The sequence below is a fragment of the Macrobrachium nipponense genome, chromosome 41 (genome assembly GCF_015104395.2).
Source record: "Macrobrachium nipponense isolate FS-2020 chromosome 41, ASM1510439v2, whole genome shotgun sequence".
NCBI lineage: Eukaryota > Metazoa > Arthropoda > Malacostraca > Decapoda > Palaemonidae > Macrobrachium > Macrobrachium nipponense.
In genome coordinates, this window is record NC_061102.1 from 17,276,681 (window position 1) to 17,297,370 (window position 20,690).

Here is a 20,690-nt window from a genome sequence, read left to right on the forward strand (position 1 = left end):
TGTATACAATATCCTTCCGTTTGAGCTGAACTCCGTACACAAACAGATCGCGCTTTGGCCAAACAAATATGGAGTCACATCTTTAAAACGCCAATGTTAATAAGCAGGCGCCGAAACCGAAATAAACAGTTCGTTGCGATTGCAAACAATCTCTTCGCCTGGTTCCTCTTCCTCTCGTGTATGTATTCGTGCCCTCTTTCCGTTCCCTTTCCGGTTTGGGTTGTCGGGGCGATGCTTTGCGTAAAATGCGTATTTCCGTAAAGAATCCGCATGACGCTTTTACCAGATCTGGTGCCCACACTCGGGGAACTCTTAAATTTTTAATTTTTTGTGGATAGGTTTTCTGCCAAAAAAAAAAAAAAAAAAATGCATCTGAATTTTGGGAATGAAATGGAGTGTCCATCTGTTTCATTAAAATTATTCTTTAATCCTTTAACCAAATTCATTCCCCGACCCTGCCCTTCTCCGCCTATTCTCGCTTTTATCTATATTACCAATTGCCTTCTTTCCCCTTCTCCCTTTTTCCCTCCTCATTCTCCTGGGCTTCCTTACTTTCCGCTCTTCCTCGCCTTCATTATCCACATTCTCTTCCTTCATTCGTCTTCATCCTTCTAACTTTACTCTTTTCTACTTCCACTCACTCAGCCCTTTCCAATCCCTTTCCTCTTTTACCACTTTCCCTTCCTCTTTCTCCTCCTCCTCTTGTCCTGCCTTCCCCCACCCACCTCCTTTTCCTCCTATTGACGACAGCGTTACTCGAACACGACAGGAAACACCAAAGTGGAAATGATTAATTCTTGATTTCGTAATACCTTGTCGAAAACACTTTTCCCGGGGTGATTGATGGCTTCGATTGTCCGACTGTTTTTATTGCGTTTTGTGATTAACCTTTCGGTGAGAGAAGTTCGTCATTACAGGTATCTCTCTTTCTCAGGTAGGGGTTTAGTCCTTCGTTATCGTCAGTGTTCGTTTTTTCAATATATTACTTTTCCCCTTTTTTTAGGGAATCTGGTCTCGGGTTCTCTCCTGTCCGCATCTGTTCCAGTGATTGATGTCTCTTTCAACTGTAGTAGGTGAAAATTCTATACTATACCTCCCGTTATCTCCTTCCTTTTTCGTCTTAGATTCTGGCTCTCGCAGTCGTTTTCTTCTTCTTTGGTTCCAGAGTGCCGTTGGCGTTCTTTTGATTTTATCCTCCCTCATTTCCAAGATTTTAAATCAAAACCGCGGCCTCGTCCATTTTCCCCAACCCTTTGGCGGTAACCTTTGACCATTCCAGTGCGTCTAGTTTTGAAAGGAAATGATGAAAATTAGACCAGATCCCCCCTCCCCACCCCCCTCTCCTCACACACGCAAACACTTTCTAACTTTCTAAATGGTTCTTTTTAGCTAAGTTGGTCACTATTTTGCTTACATTGAGTATTTACCATAGGCAGTAATTAATCGCTATTGTTAATTATTTCTTTAATAATAATAATAATAATAATAATAATAATAATAATAATAATAATAATAATAATAATAATAATAATAATATGTTGGAAGTAGACCCTCTTTTATACAAATTCTGTTGAATAAAATTGCACAATTCAGCAAATTAATCTTATACATTATCTTTTCTATTTTTATTATTACTCGCTTCGCTGGCTTCGCTGAGCCGGAGAAGCGAGAAATAAGAAAAATGGAAAAGATGATATATAAGATTAATTCTGTTAATTTTTCCATTTCATTCAACAGAGCAATAATAATAATAATAATATAGTAGTAAAAGAATGTATGTAATGGTATCTGTCTTTTGTTTTCCCCGAAAGCCCTCACCCTTCTCAGGGAGAAAGCTATATACTTATATTCGTGGAAAACAGTATTAACGGCAGCAACAACAATAATAATGATGCTAATAATAATAATGGCGCGCTTAATGAGTCCTAATTAGTAATGTAATGATGTGCAGATTTTCCGAGGAAAGTACCCAGGTACTTTTTATTTTCAGTGCCTTCATTTCGTCTCAGATTCACTGCACGTGTTTTTGTGTGTTTGCTGCATATGTGGGTCCAGTCACTGATGGTCCAAACGTGGGTCCAGTCACTGATGGTCCAAACGTGGGTCCAGTCACTGATGGTCCAAACGTGGGTCCAGTCACTGATGGTCCAAACGTGGGTCCAGGCACTGATGGTCCAAACGTGGGTCCAGTCACTGATGGTCCAAACGTAGGTCCAGTCACTGATGGTCCAAACGTGGGTCCAGGCACTGATGGTCCAAACATGGGTCCAGACACTGATGGTCCAAACGTGGGTCCAGTCACTGATGGTCCAAACGTGGGTCCAGTCACTGATGGTCCAAACGTGGGTCCAGACACTGATGGTCCAAACGTGGGTCCAGACACTGATGGTCCAAACGTGGGTCCAGACACTGATGGTCCAAACGTGGGTCCAGACACTGATGGTCCAAACGTGGGTCCAGACACTGATGGTCCAAACGTGGGTCCAGACACTGATGGTCCAAACGTGGGTCCAGACACTGATGGTCCAAACGTGGGTCCAGTCACTGATGGTCCTCACTGATGGTCCAAACGTGGGTCCAGACACTGATGGTCCAAACGTGGGTCCAGTCACTGATGGTCCAAACGTGGGGCCAGTCACTGATGGTCCAAACGTGGGTCCAGACAACTGATGGTCCAAAGTGGGGGGTCCCGACAACTGATTGTCCAAACGTGGGTCCCAGACACTGATGTCCAAACGTGGGTCCAGACACGATGGGCCTCCAAAACGTGGGTCCAGACACTGATGGTCCAAACGTGGGTCCAGACACTGATGGTCCAAACGTGGGTCCAGACACTGATGGTCCAAACGTGGGTCCAGACACTGATGGTCCAAACGTGGGTCCAGACACTGATGGTCCAAACGTGGGTCCAGACACTGATGGTCCAAACGTGGGTCCAGTCACTGATGGTCCTCACTGATGGTCCAAACGTGGGTCCAGACACTGATGGTCCAAACGTGGGTCCAGTCACTGATGGTCCAAACGTGGGTCCAGTCACTGATGGTCCAAACGTGGGTCCAGACACTGATGGTCCAAACTTGGGTCCAGACACTGATGGTCCAAACGTGGGTCCAGACACTGATGGTCCAAACGTGGGTCCAGACACTGATGGTCCAAACGTGGGTCCAGGCACTGATGGTCCAAACGTGGGTCCAGACACTGATGGTCCCAAACTGGGTCCAGACCCACCTGATGGTCCAACGTTGGTCCAGACACTGATGGTCCAAACGTGGGTCCAGACACTGATGGTCCAAACGTGGGTCCAGACACTGATAGTCAAACGTGGGTCCTGTCCACTGATGGTCCAAAACGTGGGTCCAGCACTGATGGTCCAACGTGGGTCCTGTCACTGAGGTCCAAACGTCCAAAAGGGGCAGCCACTGATGGTCAAAACGTGGGTCCTGTCACTGAATGGTCCAAACGTGGTCAGTCACCTGAATGGTCCGAAACGTGGGTCCAGGCACTGATGGTCCAAACATGGGTCCAGTCACTGATAGGTCCCAAAACGTTTGGGTACCCACGTCACTGGGACATGCCTCCAAACCGTGGGGTCCAGACACTGATGGTCCCTCACTGATGGTCCAAACGTGGGTCCAGGTACCTGATGGTCCAAACGTGGGGTCCAGGTCACTGAATGGTCCTCACTGATGGTCCAAACGTTGGGTCCAGTCACTGATGGCCAAAACGTGGGTCCAGTTCCACTGATGGTCCTCAATGATGGTCCAAACGGGGGTGGGTCCAAGACATCGATGGTCCAAAACGGTGGGTCCAGTTCACTGATGGTCCAAACGTGGGTCCAGACCACTGGATGGGTCCAAACGTGGGTCCAGTCACTGAATGGTGGGTCCAAAACGTCTGGGTCCAGACCACTGATGGTCCAAAACGTGGTCCAGACACTGATGGTCCAAACGTGGGTCCAGTCCCACTGATGGTTTCCAAAACGTGGGTCCCGAGCACTGAATGGGTCCAAACGTGGGTCCCCAGTCACTGATGGTCCTCACTGATGGGTGAACCAAACGTGGGTTCCAGAATCAAACTGGATGGTCAAACGTGGGTCCAGACACTGATGGTCCAAACGTGGGCGGTCCAGTCAACTGATGGTCCCCCTCACTGATGGTCCAAACGGAGGTGGTTCCAAGACAACTGATGGTCCAAACGTGGGTCCAGACACTGATGGTCCAAACGGTGGGTCCATACACCTGATGGTCCAAACCAAGTGGGTCCAGACCACTGATGGTCAAACGTGGGTCCAGACAACTGATGGTCCCAAAACGTGGCGGTCCAGACACTGATGGGGGTCCCAAACGTGGGTCCAGTCAACGGTTATGGTTCCTCACTGATGGTGCAAAAACGTGGGTGGTCCCGAGACCCGATGGTCCCAAACGTGGGTCCAGGACACTGATGGTCCAAACTGTTGGGTCCCCAAGTCACTGATGGTCCTCACTGATGGTCCAAACGTGGGTCCAGACCACTGATGGTCCCAAAACGTTGGGAGTTCCAGGACACTGATGGTCCAAAACGTGTGGGTCCAGTCCAACTGGATGGTTCCTCGCTGGATTTGGCCAAACGTGGGTCCCAAAGACATGATGGTCCAAACGTGGGTTCCAGTCACTGCATGGTCCAAACGTGGGTCCAGGACACTGATTGGTCCAAACGTGGGTCCAGTCACTGATTGGTCCTCACTGATGGTCCAAACGTGGGTTCCCAGACCGATGGTCCGAACTGGTGATTCCCAAACTGATGGGTTCCCTCAGCTGATGGTCCAAACGGGATGGGTCCCAGACACTGATTGGTACAAACGTGGGTCCAAGAGCACTGGATGGTCCCAAACTTGGGGGTCCAGTCCTGAATGGTCCCCCCTCGATGGGTCCAAAAGTTGGGGTCCAACACTGATGGTCCCAAACGTGGTCCAAGTCACTGATGGTCCAAAACGGTGGGTCCAGACAACTGCTGGTCCAAAACCGTGGGTCCCCAGTCACTGATGGTCCTCACTGATGGTCCAAACGTGGGTCCAGGGACCTGATGGTCCACACGTGGGTACCCTAACACTTGATGGGTCCAAACGTGGTCCATTCCCTGATTGGTCCTCACTGATGTCCAAACGTGGGCTCCAGACACTGATAGGTCCTAAACCTGGTCCCAGGTCCACTGAGGTCCAATGATTGGTCCAAATACCCTGATTGGGTCCAAACTTGGGTCCAGTCCTGATGGTCCTCTCTGATTGTCCAAACGGGGTGGGTCCAAGACACTGGATGGTCCTAAACGTGGGGTCCAGTCACTGCATGGTTCCAAACGTGGGGTCCAGACACTGATTTGGTCCAACGTCGGGGTCCAAGTCACTGATGGTCCTCACTTGATGGTCCCAAACGTGGGTCCAGACACTGATGGCCCAAACTGGGTCCAAAAAAGTCACTGAAAATGGTCCAAACGGGGTCCCAGACACTGATGGGCCAACATGGTCCAAAGTCACTTGAGGGGTCTCACTGGGATGGTCCTAACGTGGCCCAGACACGATGGGTCCAGACGTGGTCCAAACGCTGGGAGTCCAACGTGGGTCCAGTCACTTGGATGGTCCCCACTGCTTGGGTTTTTTTTTTCCAAACGGGGTGGGTCCAGACACTGATGGTTCCTAAACAAACGTGGGGTCCAGGCCACTGATGGCCTCACTGATGGTCCAAACGGGGTCCGGGTCCTGATGATCCCTCACTTGATGGTCCAAAACGGGGTCCCAACACTTGCTGGTCCAAACTGGGTCCAGACCCACCTTATGGTCCCAACGGTGGGTCCAGACACTGATGGTGGGTCCAATGTGGGTCCAGTCACTGATGGTCCTCAAACTGATGGTCCAAACGGTGGGTTCCAGGACACTGATGGTCCACCGTGGGTCCAGTTCACTGATGGTCCAAACGGGTGGTCCAGACACTGATGGTCCAAAGACGGGGTCCAGGGGTCACTGATGGTCCTCACTGATGGTCGCAACGTGGTTCCAAACCACTGGATGGTTCCAAACGTGGGTCCAGGACAACTGATTGTCCAAACGTGGGTCCAACACTTGATGGTCCAAACCGGTGGTCCAGTCCACTGATAGGTACCTCACTGGGATGGTTCCAAAAACGGGGTGGGTCCATGTCACTGATGGTCCTTCAACGTGGGTCAGTCACTTGATGGTTCCAAACGTGGTTGGTCCCAGACACTGATGGTCCAAAAACTGGGGTCCAGGTCCACTGATAGTCCTCAACTGGATGGGTCCAAACGTGGGTCCATACACTGGTGGTCCAAACTTGGGTCCAGGGACACTGATGGTCCAAATGTGGGTCCATCGACTGATGGTCCGCATGATTCCAAACGTGGGTCCAGGACACTGATGGTCCAAACGGGGGTGGGTCCAGTCACCTGATGGTCCAAACGGGTGGGTCCACTGATGGTCCAAACGTGGTCCACGTCACTGGGTGTCCCTCACTGATGGTCCAAACGTGGGTCAGACACTGATGGTCCAACGTGGGTCCAAAGTCACTGATTGGGCAACGTGGTCCAGGACACTGAGTTCCAAACGGTGGTCCCAAAATCACGGATGGGTCCATTCACTGATGGTCCCAAACGTGGGTCCAGTACACTGATGGTCCAAACGGGGTGGTCCATCACTGAATGGTCCTCACTGATGTCCAAACGTTGGGTCCCAAACACTGATGGTCCCAAACGTGGGTCCAGGTCCAAAACTGATGGGTCCTCACTGATGTCCGAACGTTGTCCAGACACTGGATGGTACCAAACTTGGGTCCAGTCACTGATGGTTCGGGCAAACGTGGGTCCAAACACTGATGGGTCCAAACGGTTGGTCCATCACTGATGGTCCTCCTGATGGTCCGAAACGTGGGTCCAGACACTGATGGTCCCAAACGTGGTCCAACCACTGTGATGGTCCAAACGTGGGTTCCAGTCAAACTGATGGGTCCTCAAACTGTGGGTCCAAAACGTTGGTCAAGACCTGATGGTTCCAACGTGGGTAAGAAGTCCGTGGTCCAAACGTGGGTCCAACACTGGATGTCCAAACGGGTCCAAAGTCACTGGGATGGTCCTCACTGATGTCAAACGTGGTCGCACACTGCTGGTCCAAAAGTGGGTCCAGACACTGGGATGTCCAAAACTGGGTCCAGACACTGATGGTCCAAACGTGGGTCCAGTCCACTGATGGGTCCTCACTGATGGTCCAAACGTGGGTCCAGGGAAACACTGATGGTCCAAACGTGGGTGTCCGGTCCCGTGATGGTCCAAACGTGGTCCAGACACTGGATGGTCCAAACGTGGGTCCCGTCACGAATGGTCCTCACTGGAGGGTCCAAACGGTTGGTCCAAAAGACACTGATGGGTTCCAAACGGGTCCAGACACTGATGGGTCCAAACGGGGGTCCATCACTGATGGTCCTCAAAACTTATGGTCTAAAGGTTGGGTCCAGACCTGATGTCCAAACGTGGGTCCCGTCCCTGTATGGTCCTAAAAGCCACTGATGGGTCCTAAACGTGGGTCCAGACACTGATGGTCCAACGTGGGTCAGTCACTGATGGTACAAACGTGGGTCCTCAGACACTGATGTTCCAAACTGGTCCAGTCACTGAGGGCTCAACTGATGGTCCAAACGTGGGTTCCAGACACACGGATGGTCGCAAACGAGGTGGGTCCAGACACTGATGGTCCAAACGTGGGTCCGACACTGAGGTCGCAAACGTGGGTCCGTCATTGATGTTCTCCTCACTGATGGTCGCAAGACGTGTGTGGGATTCCATAACACTGATGGGCCAAACGTGGGTCCCATCACTGATTGTCCAAACGTGGGTCCAGTACTGATGGTCCTCACTGAGGTCCAAACGGTGGGTCCAAGACACCTGGGGATGGTCCAAACGGTGGGTCCAGACACTGAATGGTTCCGCAAACGTGGGTCCAGTCACTGATGGGTCCTCACTGATGGCCAAACGTGGGTCGGCAACACTGGATGGTCCAAACAGTGGTCCGACACTGATGGTCCAACGTGGGTCCAGACACTGGATGGTCCCAAACTGGGTCCAGGGTCCACTGAGTGGTCCTCACTGGATGGTCCAAACGTGGGTCCAGACACTGATGGTCGCAAATCCGTGGGTCCAGGTCAACTGATGGTCCAAACGTGGGTCCAACACTGATGGTCGGCAAACGTGGGTCCGAGTCACTATGGTCCTCACTGGATTTCCCAAACGTGGGTACCAGACAATGATGGTCAAACGTGGGTCCAGACACTGGATGGTCCAAACGGGGTTGGGTCCAGTTCACTGTGGTCCTCACTGGATGGTCCAAACGTGGGTCCGTCAGGCACTGATGGTCCAACGTGGGTCCAGACACTGGATGGTCCAAACCGTTGGGTCCAGACACTGATATTCCCCGGCCAAAACGTGGGTCCGGCAAAGAACAAGCTGGGATGGTCCAACTTGGGTCCAAGACACTGATGGTCCAAACGTGGGTTCCAGACACTATGGTCCAAACGTTGGTCCAGATCACTGATGGTCCGCAAAACTGGGTTCCAGGTCCACTGATGGTCCAAACGTGGGTCCAGTCACTGATGGTCCAAACGTGGGTCCAGATCCACTGATGGTCCAAACGTGGGTCCGGACCCTGGAGGTCCGGCAAACTTGGGTCTCAGGGATACCTGTGGTCCAAACATGGGTCGCAGACACTGATGGTCCAACGTGGGTCCAGACACTTGAATGGGTCCTCAAAACGTGGGTCCAGACACTGATTGTTCCAAACGGGTCGGCAGACACTGATGGTGCCAAACGTGGGTCCAGTCCCCATCTGATGGTCCTAAACTGGGTCCAGGGACATGATGGTCCCGCAATACTGGGTCGCAGACACTGATGGTCCAAACGTGGGTCCAGACACTGATGGTCCAAACGTGGGTCCAGACACTGGATTGGTCCAAACGTTGGGTCCGGCAGACACTGAGGTCAAAACGTGTGTCCAAAGTCACTGATTGGGTTCCTCAAAACCGTGGGTCCAGACACTGATGTTCCAAAGCGTGGGTCCAAGACACTGATGGTCCAAACGTGGGTCCCGCAGACACTTGATGGTCCCAAACGTTGGGTCAGACAGTCACTGGATGGTCCTCACTGATGAGTCCAAACGTGGGTCGCAGTCACTGGATGTCCCGTCAAACGTGGGTCTGCAGTCACTGATGGCCCAAACGGTGGGTCCAGTCACTGATGGTTCGCAAACGTGGGTCCAGTCACTGATGGTCTGCAACGTGGGTCCTCAGCGTCACTATGGTCCTCCTGATGTCCAAACTGTGGGTCCGTTCCTGAATGGTCGGCTCGGGCACTGATGGTCCAAAACTTGGTCCATCATCTGATGGTCCAAACGTGGGTCGCAGACAATTATGGTCCAAACTGGGTCCAGTTCCCTGGATGTCCAAACCGTGGGTCCGTCACTGATGTCGCAAACGTGTGTCCGTCACTGGAATGGTCCAAAACGTGGTCCAGACACTATGGTCCTCACTGATGGTCCAAACGTGGGTCCGTTCACTGAGTTTCGGTCCAAAGTGGGTCCAGACACTATGGGTCCAAACATGGGTTCCAGACACTGATGGTCCAAACGTGGGTTTCCAGTCAAACTGATGGTCCGGCAAACGGTGGGTCCAGTCACTGATGGTCCGCAAACTGTTCCAAGTCACTGATGGTCCAAACGTGGGTTCCGCACTGGATGGGCCAAACGGGGGCCAGACACTGATGGTGTCCAAACAGTGGGTCCAGTCACTGATGGTCCCAAAAACGTGGGTTCCAGTCACTGATGTCCAAACGTGGGTCCAAGACACTGGATGGTCCCCAAAACGTGGGTCCGCAGTGCACTGATGGTCCAAACGTGGGTCCAGTCACTATGGTCACAAAGCTTGGGTCCAAAGTCCTGATGGTCCAATACTGGGTCCAGTCCACTGATGGTCCAAACGGGTGGGTCCCAGGACACTGATGGTCCAAACGTGGGGTCGGCAGCACTGGATGGTCCGGCAAAACGACGTGGGTCCAGACACTGATGGTTCCAAACGAATGGGTCCAGTTCACTGATGGTCCGCAAACGTGGGTCGCAGACACTGATCGGTCCCCAAACGTGGGTCCGACACTGATGGTCCAAACGTGGGTCCAGTCACTGGATGGTCCAAACGTGGGTCCAGACACGGATGGTCCAAACGTGGGTCCAGACACTGGATGTCCTGCAAACGTGGGTCGCAGACACTGGGGATGGTCCCAAACCGTGGGGTCCCAGTCACGTGATTGTCTGCCAAACTGGTGGGTTCCAAAGACCCTGATGGTCCTAAAAGTGGGTCCAACACTGATGGTCCCAAAACGTGGGTCAGCAGCCATGAATGGTCCGCAAATAACGTGGGGTCCAGACACTGATGGCTCCGGCAAACGTGGGTCCAGACACTGATGGTCCAAAACGTTGGGCCGTCCAGTCACTGATGGTCTCTCAACTGAGGTCCAAACGTATGTCCAGTCACTGATGGTCCAAACGTGGGTCGCAGTCAGCTGATGTGTCGGCAAGACGTGGGTCCAGTCACTGATGGTCTCAAGACGTGGGTCCTGTCACTGTGGTGCCAACGATGGGGTCCCAGTCAGCTGATGGGTCCTCACTGATGGTCCAAGACGTGGGTCCAGTCACTGATGGTGACATCACTGATGTCTCAACGTGGGTCCAGTCACTGATGGTCTCAAACGTGGGTGCCGCACTGATGGTCCAAACGTGGGTCGCTGTCACTGATGGTCCAAACGTGGGTCCAGTCACTGATGGTCCTCACTGATGGTCCAAACGTGGGTCCAGTCCTGTATGGTCTCAAACGTAGGTCAGACACGGGATGGTCCTCACTGACTATGGTCCTGCAAACGTGGGTCCAGTCACTGATGGGCCCAAATGTGGGTCCAGACACTGATGGTCCAAACGTGGGGTCGCAGACACTGATGGTCCTCACAACGATGGTCCAAACGTGGGTCCAATTCAGCTGATGTCCAAACTTGGGTCTCAGACACTGATGGTCCAACTTGGGGTCCAGACACTGATGCGTCCTCACGTGAGGGTCCACACGTGGGTCGCAGTCACTGATAGGTTCCCAACGTGGTCCTATTCACTGATGGTCCTCATGATGGTCCAAACGTGGGTCCAGATCACTTATGGTCCTCACTGATGGTGCCAAACGTGGTCTGCATGTCACGGATGGTCGCACAACGTGGGTCGCAGTCACTGATGGTCCACACTGTGGGTCGGCAGTCACTGATTGGTCGCAAACAAATGTGGGTGTCCAGTCAAACTGATGGTCCAAACGTGGGTCCAGTCACTGATGGTCCTCACTTATGGTCGCAAGACACGTGGGTCGGTCAGTCACTGATGGTCGCAAACGTGGGTCGGCAGTCACTGATAGGTCCAGAACGATGGGTCCGTTACTGATTGTCCAAACGTGGGTCCAGTCCTGCTGGTCTCTCACTGATGGTCGGCAACGTGGGTCGCAGTCAACTGATGGTCCTACACGATGGTCCATAACGTGGGTCCAGTCACTGATGTTCGCAAAAGTGGTCGCCGTCACAGATGGTCCTGGCACTGATGGTCCAAACGTGGGTCCAGTCACTGATGGACCAAACGTGGGTGCCAGGTCACTACTGATGTCCAAACGTGGGTCCAGTCACTGATGGTCCTCACTGATGGTCCAAACGTGGGTCCAGTCACTGTGGGGGTCCAAACTTGGTTCGCAGACACTGATGGTCCAAACGTAGGGTCCAGACACGAATGGTCCTCACTTATGGTCCAAACGTGGGTCCAAGTCACTGATGGGTCCTAAAATGTGGGTCGCAAACACTGTGGTCCAAACGTGGGTCCAGACAAACTGATGGGTCCTCACTGAATGGTTCCAAACCGTGGGTCCAGTCACTTGATAGTCAACGTGGTCCAGAACTGATGTCCCAAACGTGGTCCATACACTGATGGTCCTCCCACTGATGTCCAAACGTGGTCCAGTCCACTGATGGTCCCAAACTGTGTCCGTCACTGATGGTCCTCACTGATGGTCCAGACGTGTGGTCCAGTCACTGATGGTCCTCATGATGTCCAAACGTGGGTCCAGTCACATGATGTCCAACGTGGTCCAGTCACTGATGGTCCAAACGTGGGTCTCAGGTCCAAACTGGGTCCAAACGTGGGTCCAGACACTGATGGTCCCTCCACTGATGGTCCCAAACGTGGGGTCCAGTCACTGAGGGTCCAAAATGTGGGTCCAGACACTGGGATGGTCCCAAACGTGGGTCCCGACACGATGGTCCTCACTGGATGTCCCAAACGTGGGGGGGGGTCCAGTCCTTGATGGTCCCAAACGTTGGGTCCAGACACTGATGGTCCAACGTGGGTCCAGACACTGGATGGGCCCTCAAACTGATGGGTCCAAAAGTGGGTTCCCTTCACTGGATGGTCCAACGTGGGGTCCCATCACTGCTTGGCCTCACTGATGGGTCCGAAACGTGGGTCCCAGTCACTGATGGTCCTCACTGATGGTCCAACGTGGGTCCCAGTCACGATGGTCCTCACTGTGTCCAAAGCGTGGGTCCGAGTCACTGATGGTCAACGTGGGTCCAGTCCTGATGGTCCAAACTGGGTCCAGTCCTGAATTGTCCAAACGTGGGGCCAGTCACTGATGGTCTCAAACGTGGGTCCAGTCACTGCTGGTCCTCACTGATGGTCCAAGACGTGGGTCCAGTCACTGCTGGTCCAAACGTTGGGTCCAGTGCACTGATGGTCACCGTGGTCCAGTCCACCGGGAAATGGTCAAAGTGGGTCCCGTCCTGAATGGGTCCTCACTGATGGTCAAAAATGGGTCCAGCCACTGATGGTCCTCACTGATTGGTCCCAAACGTGGGTCCATTCAATGATGGTCCAACACGTGGTTCCCCGTCACAGGATGGTCCTCACTGATGGTCCAACGTGGTCCAGTCACTGTGGTCCAAACGTGGGTCCCAGTCACTGATGGTCCAAACGTGGTCCATCACTGATGTCCAAACGTGGTCCAGTCACTGATGGTCCAAAAACGTGGGTCCAGACCTGATGGTCCAATACGGGTCCAGACACTTGATGGTCCAAAACGTGGCGTCCAGTATACTGATGGTCCAAACGTGTCCCAGACACTGTTTGTCCTAACGTGGTCCAGACCTGATGGTCCGAAACGTGGGTCCAGACCCTGATGGTCCAAACGTGGGTCCAGACCGTGATGGTCCAAACGTGGGTCCAGTCACTGATGGTCTAAACGTGGGTCCAGACCTGATGTTCCCAAACGTGGGTCCAGACACTGATGGTCCAAACGTGGTCCCAGGACACTGATTGTCCAAACGTGGGTCCCAGACACTGATGGTCCAAACGTGGGTCCAGACACTGTGGTCCAAACGTGGGTCCCGTCACTGATCGTCCAAACGTGGGTCCAGAACACTGACGGTCCAAACGTGGGTCCAACACGTGAGGGTCCAAACGTGGGTTCCAGACACTGATGGTCCAAACGTGGTCCAGTCACTGAATGGTCCTCACGGATGGTGGTCCAAACGTGGGTCCAGTCACTGATGGTGTCCAAACGTGGGTCCAGCACTGATGGTCCAAACGTGGGTAAAAAAACATCACTGATGGTCCCAAACGTGGGTCCTGAGTCACTGATGGTCCAAACGTGGGTCCAGTCACTGATGGTCCCCAAACGGGTGGGTCCAGTCCAAACCTGATGGTCCAAAAACGTGGGGGGGGGGGGGGGGTCCATCCACTGATGGTTCCCCCAAAACGTGGGTCCCTTAGACCAAACGTGGGTCCTTCCACTATGGTCCCCAAACGTGGGTCCATGTCCCACTTGTGGTCCAAAACGTGGGTTCCGCAAACTGATGGTCCGCAAATTTGGGGTCCAGACACTGATGGTCCCAACGTGGGTCCAGTCACTGATGGTCCAAACGTGGGGTCCCGTTCACTGATGGTCCAAACGTTGGGTCCTAGTCCAAACTGGGATTGGTCCAAACGTGGGTTTCCAGACACTGATGGTCCAAACGTGGGTCCGACACTATGGGTCCAAACGTGGTTCATCACTGATGGTCGCAAACGTGGGTCCAGTCAACTGATGGTTCAACGTGGGTCCCAAAGACACTGATGGGTACCAAACGTGGGTCCAGTCTACGGATGGTCCCAAACGTGGTCCAAGACACTGATGGGTCCAAACGTGGTACAGACACTGATGGTCCAAACGTGGGTCCAATACCTGATGGTCCAAACGTGGGTCCAGCCACTGATGGTCCCAAACGTGGGGTCCAGTCACTGAATGGTCCAAACGGTGGGTCCAGACACTGGATTGTCCAAACGTGGGTCCAGCACACTGGATGGTCCAAACGGGGTGGGTCCGAACACGGATGGTCCCAAACGTGGGTCCAGACACTGATGGTCCAAACGTGGGTCCAGACACTGATGGTCCAAACGTGGGTCCAGACACTGATGGTCCTCACTGATGGTCCAAACGTGGGTCCAGTCACTGATGGTCCAAACGTGGGTCCAGTCACTGATGGTCCAAACGTGGGTCCAGACACTGATGGTATCAGACGGGGGTCCAGACACTGATTGTCCAAACGTGTCCAGACACTGATGGTCCAAACGTGGGTCCCAGACACTGATGGTCCAAACGTGTCCAGTCAATGATGGTCCTCACATACTGATGGTCCAAACTGTTCAGTCCACTGATGGTCCAAACTTGGGTCCAGACCTGAAGTCCAACGTGGGTCCAGACACTGAATGGTCCGAACGTGGGTCCGACACTGATGGTCCAAACCGTGGTCCAGTCACTGCTGGCCAAACGTGGTCGTCTACTGATGGGTCCAAACGTGGGTCCAGACCGACTGGATGGTCCCCAAACGTGCGTCCAGGGACACTGATGGTCCAAACGTGGGTCCAGACACTGGTGGTCCAAACGTGGGTTCCAGTCATGATGGTCCAAACGGGGTCAGACACTGATGGTCCAAACGTGGGTCCAGACACTGATGGTCCAAACGTGGGTCCAGACACTGATGGTCCAAACGTGGGTCCAGTCACTGATGGTCCTCACTGATGGTCCAAACGTGGGTCCAGTCACTGATGGTCCTCACTGATGGTCCAAACGTGGGTCCAGTCCCTGAGGTCAAACGTGGGTCCAGTCACTGAGGTCCCTCCTGATGGCTCCAAACCGTGTGTCAGTCACTGAGGTCCTCACTGATGGTCCAAACGTGGGCTCCAGTCATGATGGTCCCAAACCGTGGGTCCAGACACTGAGGTCCAAACGTGGGTCCAGTCACTGATGGGTAAACGTGTGTTACCAGTCACTGATGGTCCAAACGGGGGTCCAGTCACGGATGGCCAAACGTGGGGCCACACACTGATGGTCCTCACTGATGGTCCAAACGGGGTCAGTACTGATGGTCAACGTGGGTCCAGACATGATGGTCAAACATGGGTCCAGAACTGATGGTCCAAAGTGGTCCAGTCACTGATCGTCAAACGTGGGCAGTCACTGATGGTCAAACGTGGTGTCCAGTCCATGATGGTCAAAACGTGGGTCCAGAAACTGCTGGTCCAAACGTGGTTCCATACACTGATGGTACAAACACGTGGGTCAGTCACTGATGGCCAAACGTGGTCAGTCACTGATGGTCCAAACGTGGGTCCAGGGACACGATGGTCCAAACGTGGGTCCAGTAACTGGATGGTCCAAACGTAGGGTCCAGTCACTTGATGGTCCAACGTAGGGTCCAGCACTGATGGTCCAAAACGGGGTCCACGTCACTGTGGGCCAAAAAACGTGGGTCCAGACCACCGATGGTCCAAACGTGGGATCCAGACAATGATGGTCCAAAGTGGGTAAGGACACTGATGTCCAAAAAACAAAACAACCAAAAAAACCGGTGGTCCAGGACACTGATGGTCCAAACGGGTCGGACACTGATGCGTCCAAACGTGGGTCCAGACACTGATGGTCAAACGTGGGTTCCAGGCACTGATGGTCAACGTGGGGTCCACGGACACTGATGGTCAAAGTAGTCAGACACTGATGGTCAAAACGTGGGCAAGACACTGAATGGTCCAAAACGTAGGGTCCAGACAATGATGGTCCAAAAGGGGGTCCAGACACTGAATGGTCCAAACGTGGCCCCAGACACTGAGTGTCCAAACGTGGGTCCAGTCACTGATGGTCAAAACGTGGGTTCCAGACACGATGGTACAAACGTGGCGTCCAGACACTGATGGTCCAAACGTGGGTCCAGACACTGAGGTCAAAACGTGGGTCCAGACACGACGGTCAAACGTGGTCCAGTCACTGATGGTCCTTCAATGATGGTCCAAAACGTCGGTCCAGTCACTGCAGGTCCAAAAGTGGGTCCAGGACACTGATGGCCAAAACGTGGTCCAGACACTGATGGTCCAAACGTGGCAGTCCAGACACTGATGGTCAAAACGTGGGTCCAGTCACTGATGGTCCAAACGTTCGGGTCCAGTCACTGACTGGCCAAACGGGGTCCAGACACTGAGGTCAAAAATGTGGGTCCAGCCATGTATGGTCCTCCACTGATGGTCCAACGTTGAGGTTCAGTCACTGATGGCCAAACGCTTGGGTACAGACAAGATGGTCCAAACGTGGGCCAGACACTGATGGTCAAAGTGGGTCCAAGTCACTGATGGTCCAAACGTGGGGTCCAGTCACCCCGGATGGTCCAAAGTGGTCCAGACACTGATTGGTCCAAACGTAGGTCAGACACTGATAGTCCAACGTGGGTCCAGACACTGATGGTCCAAAACGTGGGTCAGACACTGATGGTCAAAACGGGGGTCCAGACACTGGATGTCCAAACGTGGGGCCAAACACTGATGGTCCAAACGTCGGGCCAGTCACTGATGGTCCAAACGATGGGTCAGACACTGATGGTCCAAACGTGGGGGTACAGACAACTGATGGTCCAACGTGGGTCCAGACACTGGATGGTCACGTGATGTCCAGACACTGATGGTCCCAAACGTGGGTCCAGACCCTGATGGTCCAAAACTGGGTCCAGGTCCAAACTGATGTCCAAACGTGGGTCCAGACACTGATGGTCCAAACGTGCAGAACACTGATGGTCCAAACGTGGGGCCAGACACTGATGGTCCAAAAACGTGGGTGTCAGACTGATGGTCCAAAACGTGTCCAGACACGATGGTCCAAAAGGGGTCCCAGTCACTGATGGTCCAAACGTGGGTCCAGACACTGATGGTCCAAACACGTGGGTCCAGGGGACACTGATGGTCCACGTGGGTAAAGACATGATGGTCAAAACGTGGGTACAGACACGGATGTCCAAAGAACGGTATGGGTCCAGTCATGCTGGTCCACGTTCCAAAGTCGCTGAGTTCTCCAAACGCCAGTCACTGAGGTTCCAAACGTGGGTCCCCAGTTTCAAATGATGTCCAAACGTGGGTCCAGTTCGCTGATGGTCCAAACGTGGGTCTAGTCGCTGATGGTCCAAACGTGGGTCCAGTCACTGATGGTCCAAACGTGGGTCCAGTCACTGATGGTCCAAACGTGGGTCCAGTCACTGATGGTCCCCGCTAAGGAAGAAGTTAAATTAAGCGTTTTAATATTTCATCTTCACTCTTGTTCGTTATTCATGTTAATTCTTGATGGTGCTTATATTGTTACTCTCTCTCTCTCTCTCTCTCTCTCCTCTCTCTCTCTCTCTCTCTACAGCCTCTGAAGGTTAGTATCTCCTATTCTGTACCTGGGATGAAATATTCTTAAGAATCGGTCCTTGCTGCTCTGATTTCGTAGGATTCTAACATTCAGTGTTATCCTAGACACTTATATTTTAATTATTTTTGATTATTTTTTTTTATTTTTATTGTTATATATAATTATTTTGTTTTTTTTTTTTTATTTATCTTTTTTTTTTTTTTTGGGGGGGGGGGGGAAGGCAAGCCTGGTTCATGTTTGGGCATCCAATACTCTCCGTGAGTTCCTCGCTGGACGAGTCAGTTGTGTACTCGCCTTTCGATCTGGTAGCCAGAGCTCGCTCCCAGCCACAGCCAGCGCGGAATCATAGGACTGTATTGCAGGTGATTATCAATTCATCTCTCGGTATAACGTGGTTCGGATCCCACAATAAGCTGTAGGTCCCGTTGCTAAGTAACAAATTGGTTACTAGCAACGTAATGAAGATGTATTCCTTCCGGCCAGCCCTAGGAGAGCTGTTAATCAGCTCAGTGGTCTGGATAAACTATAGTAGATTCACCTCAACCGTGCATTTGACGTCTAGGCCAGTCCCTTACGACGCTCCTGGTTAGCTGTTGATAAGCCAATCACAGGGCTGGAAACTCTCAGTCTCTCTCGAGAAGTCACATGGGTAGGTTCTATGGTCCACCTCTTCTTGGGAGTACGTCTTTCAGGAGAGGTGGAACATACATCCTGCCTATGTGAACTCTCTCGAGAGACTGAGAGTTTCCAGCCCTGTGATTGGCTTATCAACAGCCAATCAGGAGCGTCGTAAGAGACAGTCCTAGACATCAAATGCACGGTTGATGTGAATCTACTTTAGGATATACTTAATACTCTCCAGATGTTTCCTCAGGTCCTCTGGGATTGCTGATATTGCCATTGCCACTTCAGCTTTAAAACTTGGTGCTTTTCTATTTTTTCTTCGTTTGAATTAATTTTGAGCTAATGCTGGCCATTCTAAACACGAAAATGAACGTACATAAAAAATGGCTAGATAAAACAGATATGTTAAAGTACTGTAAACTGCAGATAAAAATGTGTTAAGATATTGTAAATTACAGATAAAAATTAGATATTGAAATTACTTTTAAAAATGAGATATTGTATAATACAGACAAATTTTTAAATATTGTAGAGATTACTGATAAGATGTTTTAGATATCATAAATTTCAGATAAAATGAGATATTATGAATTACACTTTAAAATGAGGTATTGTATAACTTACAGAAAAAATGTTTAGATATTGTAAATTACTGATGAAAATGTTAAGATATTGTCAATTACAAACGAAGATGATACACTGAAAGGACAAAGCATAATGAATGTAAATTGTGCGCAGCAGTAAAACATGTAATTTTTATGTTTTATATGCTTAGTTATGTATTTGTTTTATATGCTTAGTTATGTATTGAAATTGTTCATCTCTTCATTGTAGCCTGTAGTATTGTTCTGCGGTGATAAGAAGAATGAACAAGTAACAGATTTAATCCACTGACCCGTCTGAGGATTTTGCAGGCTTCCCTAGAGGTGGTATGTCGTTTTCGATGCTATTTTAGATACAGATATTAAAAGGGAAAACAGACATTTATAACTTATGGCTAAAGGCTATCATTGAAAGAACATAACCACCGGGTTTAATTTTCTTTCCGTAAGACAGAGCAAATTTTATTTGAATTTTTTATGTGATGTTCGTGTTGGTGTTAATGGTGGGAAAACATGTTTTCGATGGTAATTTGTGACTGATAATATAATCTTTCTAGAGATCTTTCTTGGGAATTCCATGTTATTTTTACCTGCTCAAAGGGCAATTTAACCGAATAGGTAGCTAGATAGGTTAGGGCAATTTAACAGAATAGGAAGCCAGATAGATTAGGGCCATTTAACAGAATAGGTAGCCAGATAGATTAGGGCAATTTAACAGAATAGGAGGCCAGATAGATTAGGGCAATTTAACAGAATAGGAAGCTAGATAGATTAGGGCAATTTAACAGAATAGGTAGCCAGATAATTTAGGGCAATTTAACAGAATAGGTAGCCAGATAGATTAGGGCAATTTAACAGAACAGGAAGCCAGGTAGATTAGGGCCATTTAACAGAATAGGTAGCCAGATAGATTAGGGCAATTTAACAGAATAGGAAGCCAGATAGATTAGGGCAATTTAACAGAACATGTAGCTAGATAGATTAGGGCAATTTAACAGAACATGTAGCTAGATAGATTAGAGCCATTTGCACATCTAATTGAGAAGAGACGCATTTAAATATAATTAAATTTTGATAGTAGGAGCGCCCCACCCCCCACTCACGGTTGGATAAGAATTGACCCAAACGCTGGTCTTTTAACTCTTTTAACTTATTATATTTTCCCTTTATGCTCTCAGGTCACATGCATAGCCACCCAGGTGTATTTCTGCATCTACCCAGTGCACCCATCCGAACGTGACTACTCTCCCATTCTCTGGTGTGTTTTTATAAGAAAGACATTTCGATTCCCGAATTTCCCAGAAGGCGCCGGAACGGGAATCGTGGGAAATTCAGGAACGAAATTATTGAAAATCAGTTCCCACACAGTGATAGAGCGTACGACAAGGGAAACTCCCAAGGAGAAAATTGTATTATATTATATCGTTGCGATGTGCGGGGAGTGTATGTAGAATGCTGATAACATTACGCGTTTGACAGTTTCCCTCCTGCGAAATAGTTGGAGCGTTCGTGTTCGTTTTATACGTGACCCTGTCTTCGTCATAGTGTTTTTTTTTTTTTCTCCTTTCTTGTACGTTAATCGTTGGGCGAATGAAGCGATAATTTCATAATATTTTTTCCTTGTAGATTCATCCTCTCACTCTCTCCCTCCATCTTAGGTTTA

The 20,690-nt window shown here is 51.0% G+C and overlaps 2 protein-coding genes across 5 annotated transcripts in view; both read left to right on the forward strand.

Moving 5' to 3' along the window:
* The window catches only part of LOC135212547 (high affinity cGMP-specific 3',5'-cyclic phosphodiesterase 9A-like), a 640,308-nt gene that overhangs the window by 190,178 nt on the left and 429,440 nt on the right, over nucleotides 1-20,690 (forward strand). The window lies entirely within an intron of this gene.
* Nucleotides 1,944-2,561, forward strand: LOC135212425 (homeobox protein ESX1-like). The gene has a single exon (XM_064245792.1). It carries the CDS (start codon nucleotides 1,944-1,946, stop codon nucleotides 2,559-2,561), a length of 618 nt encoding a protein of 205 aa, XP_064101862.1.

Bases quoted from the DNA above. Each gene is read 5' to 3' on its own strand.
- LOC135212425 (XM_064245792.1), top strand. From the start codon at position 1,944: ATGTGCAGATTTTCCGAGGAAAGTACCCAGGTACTTTTTATTTTCAGT.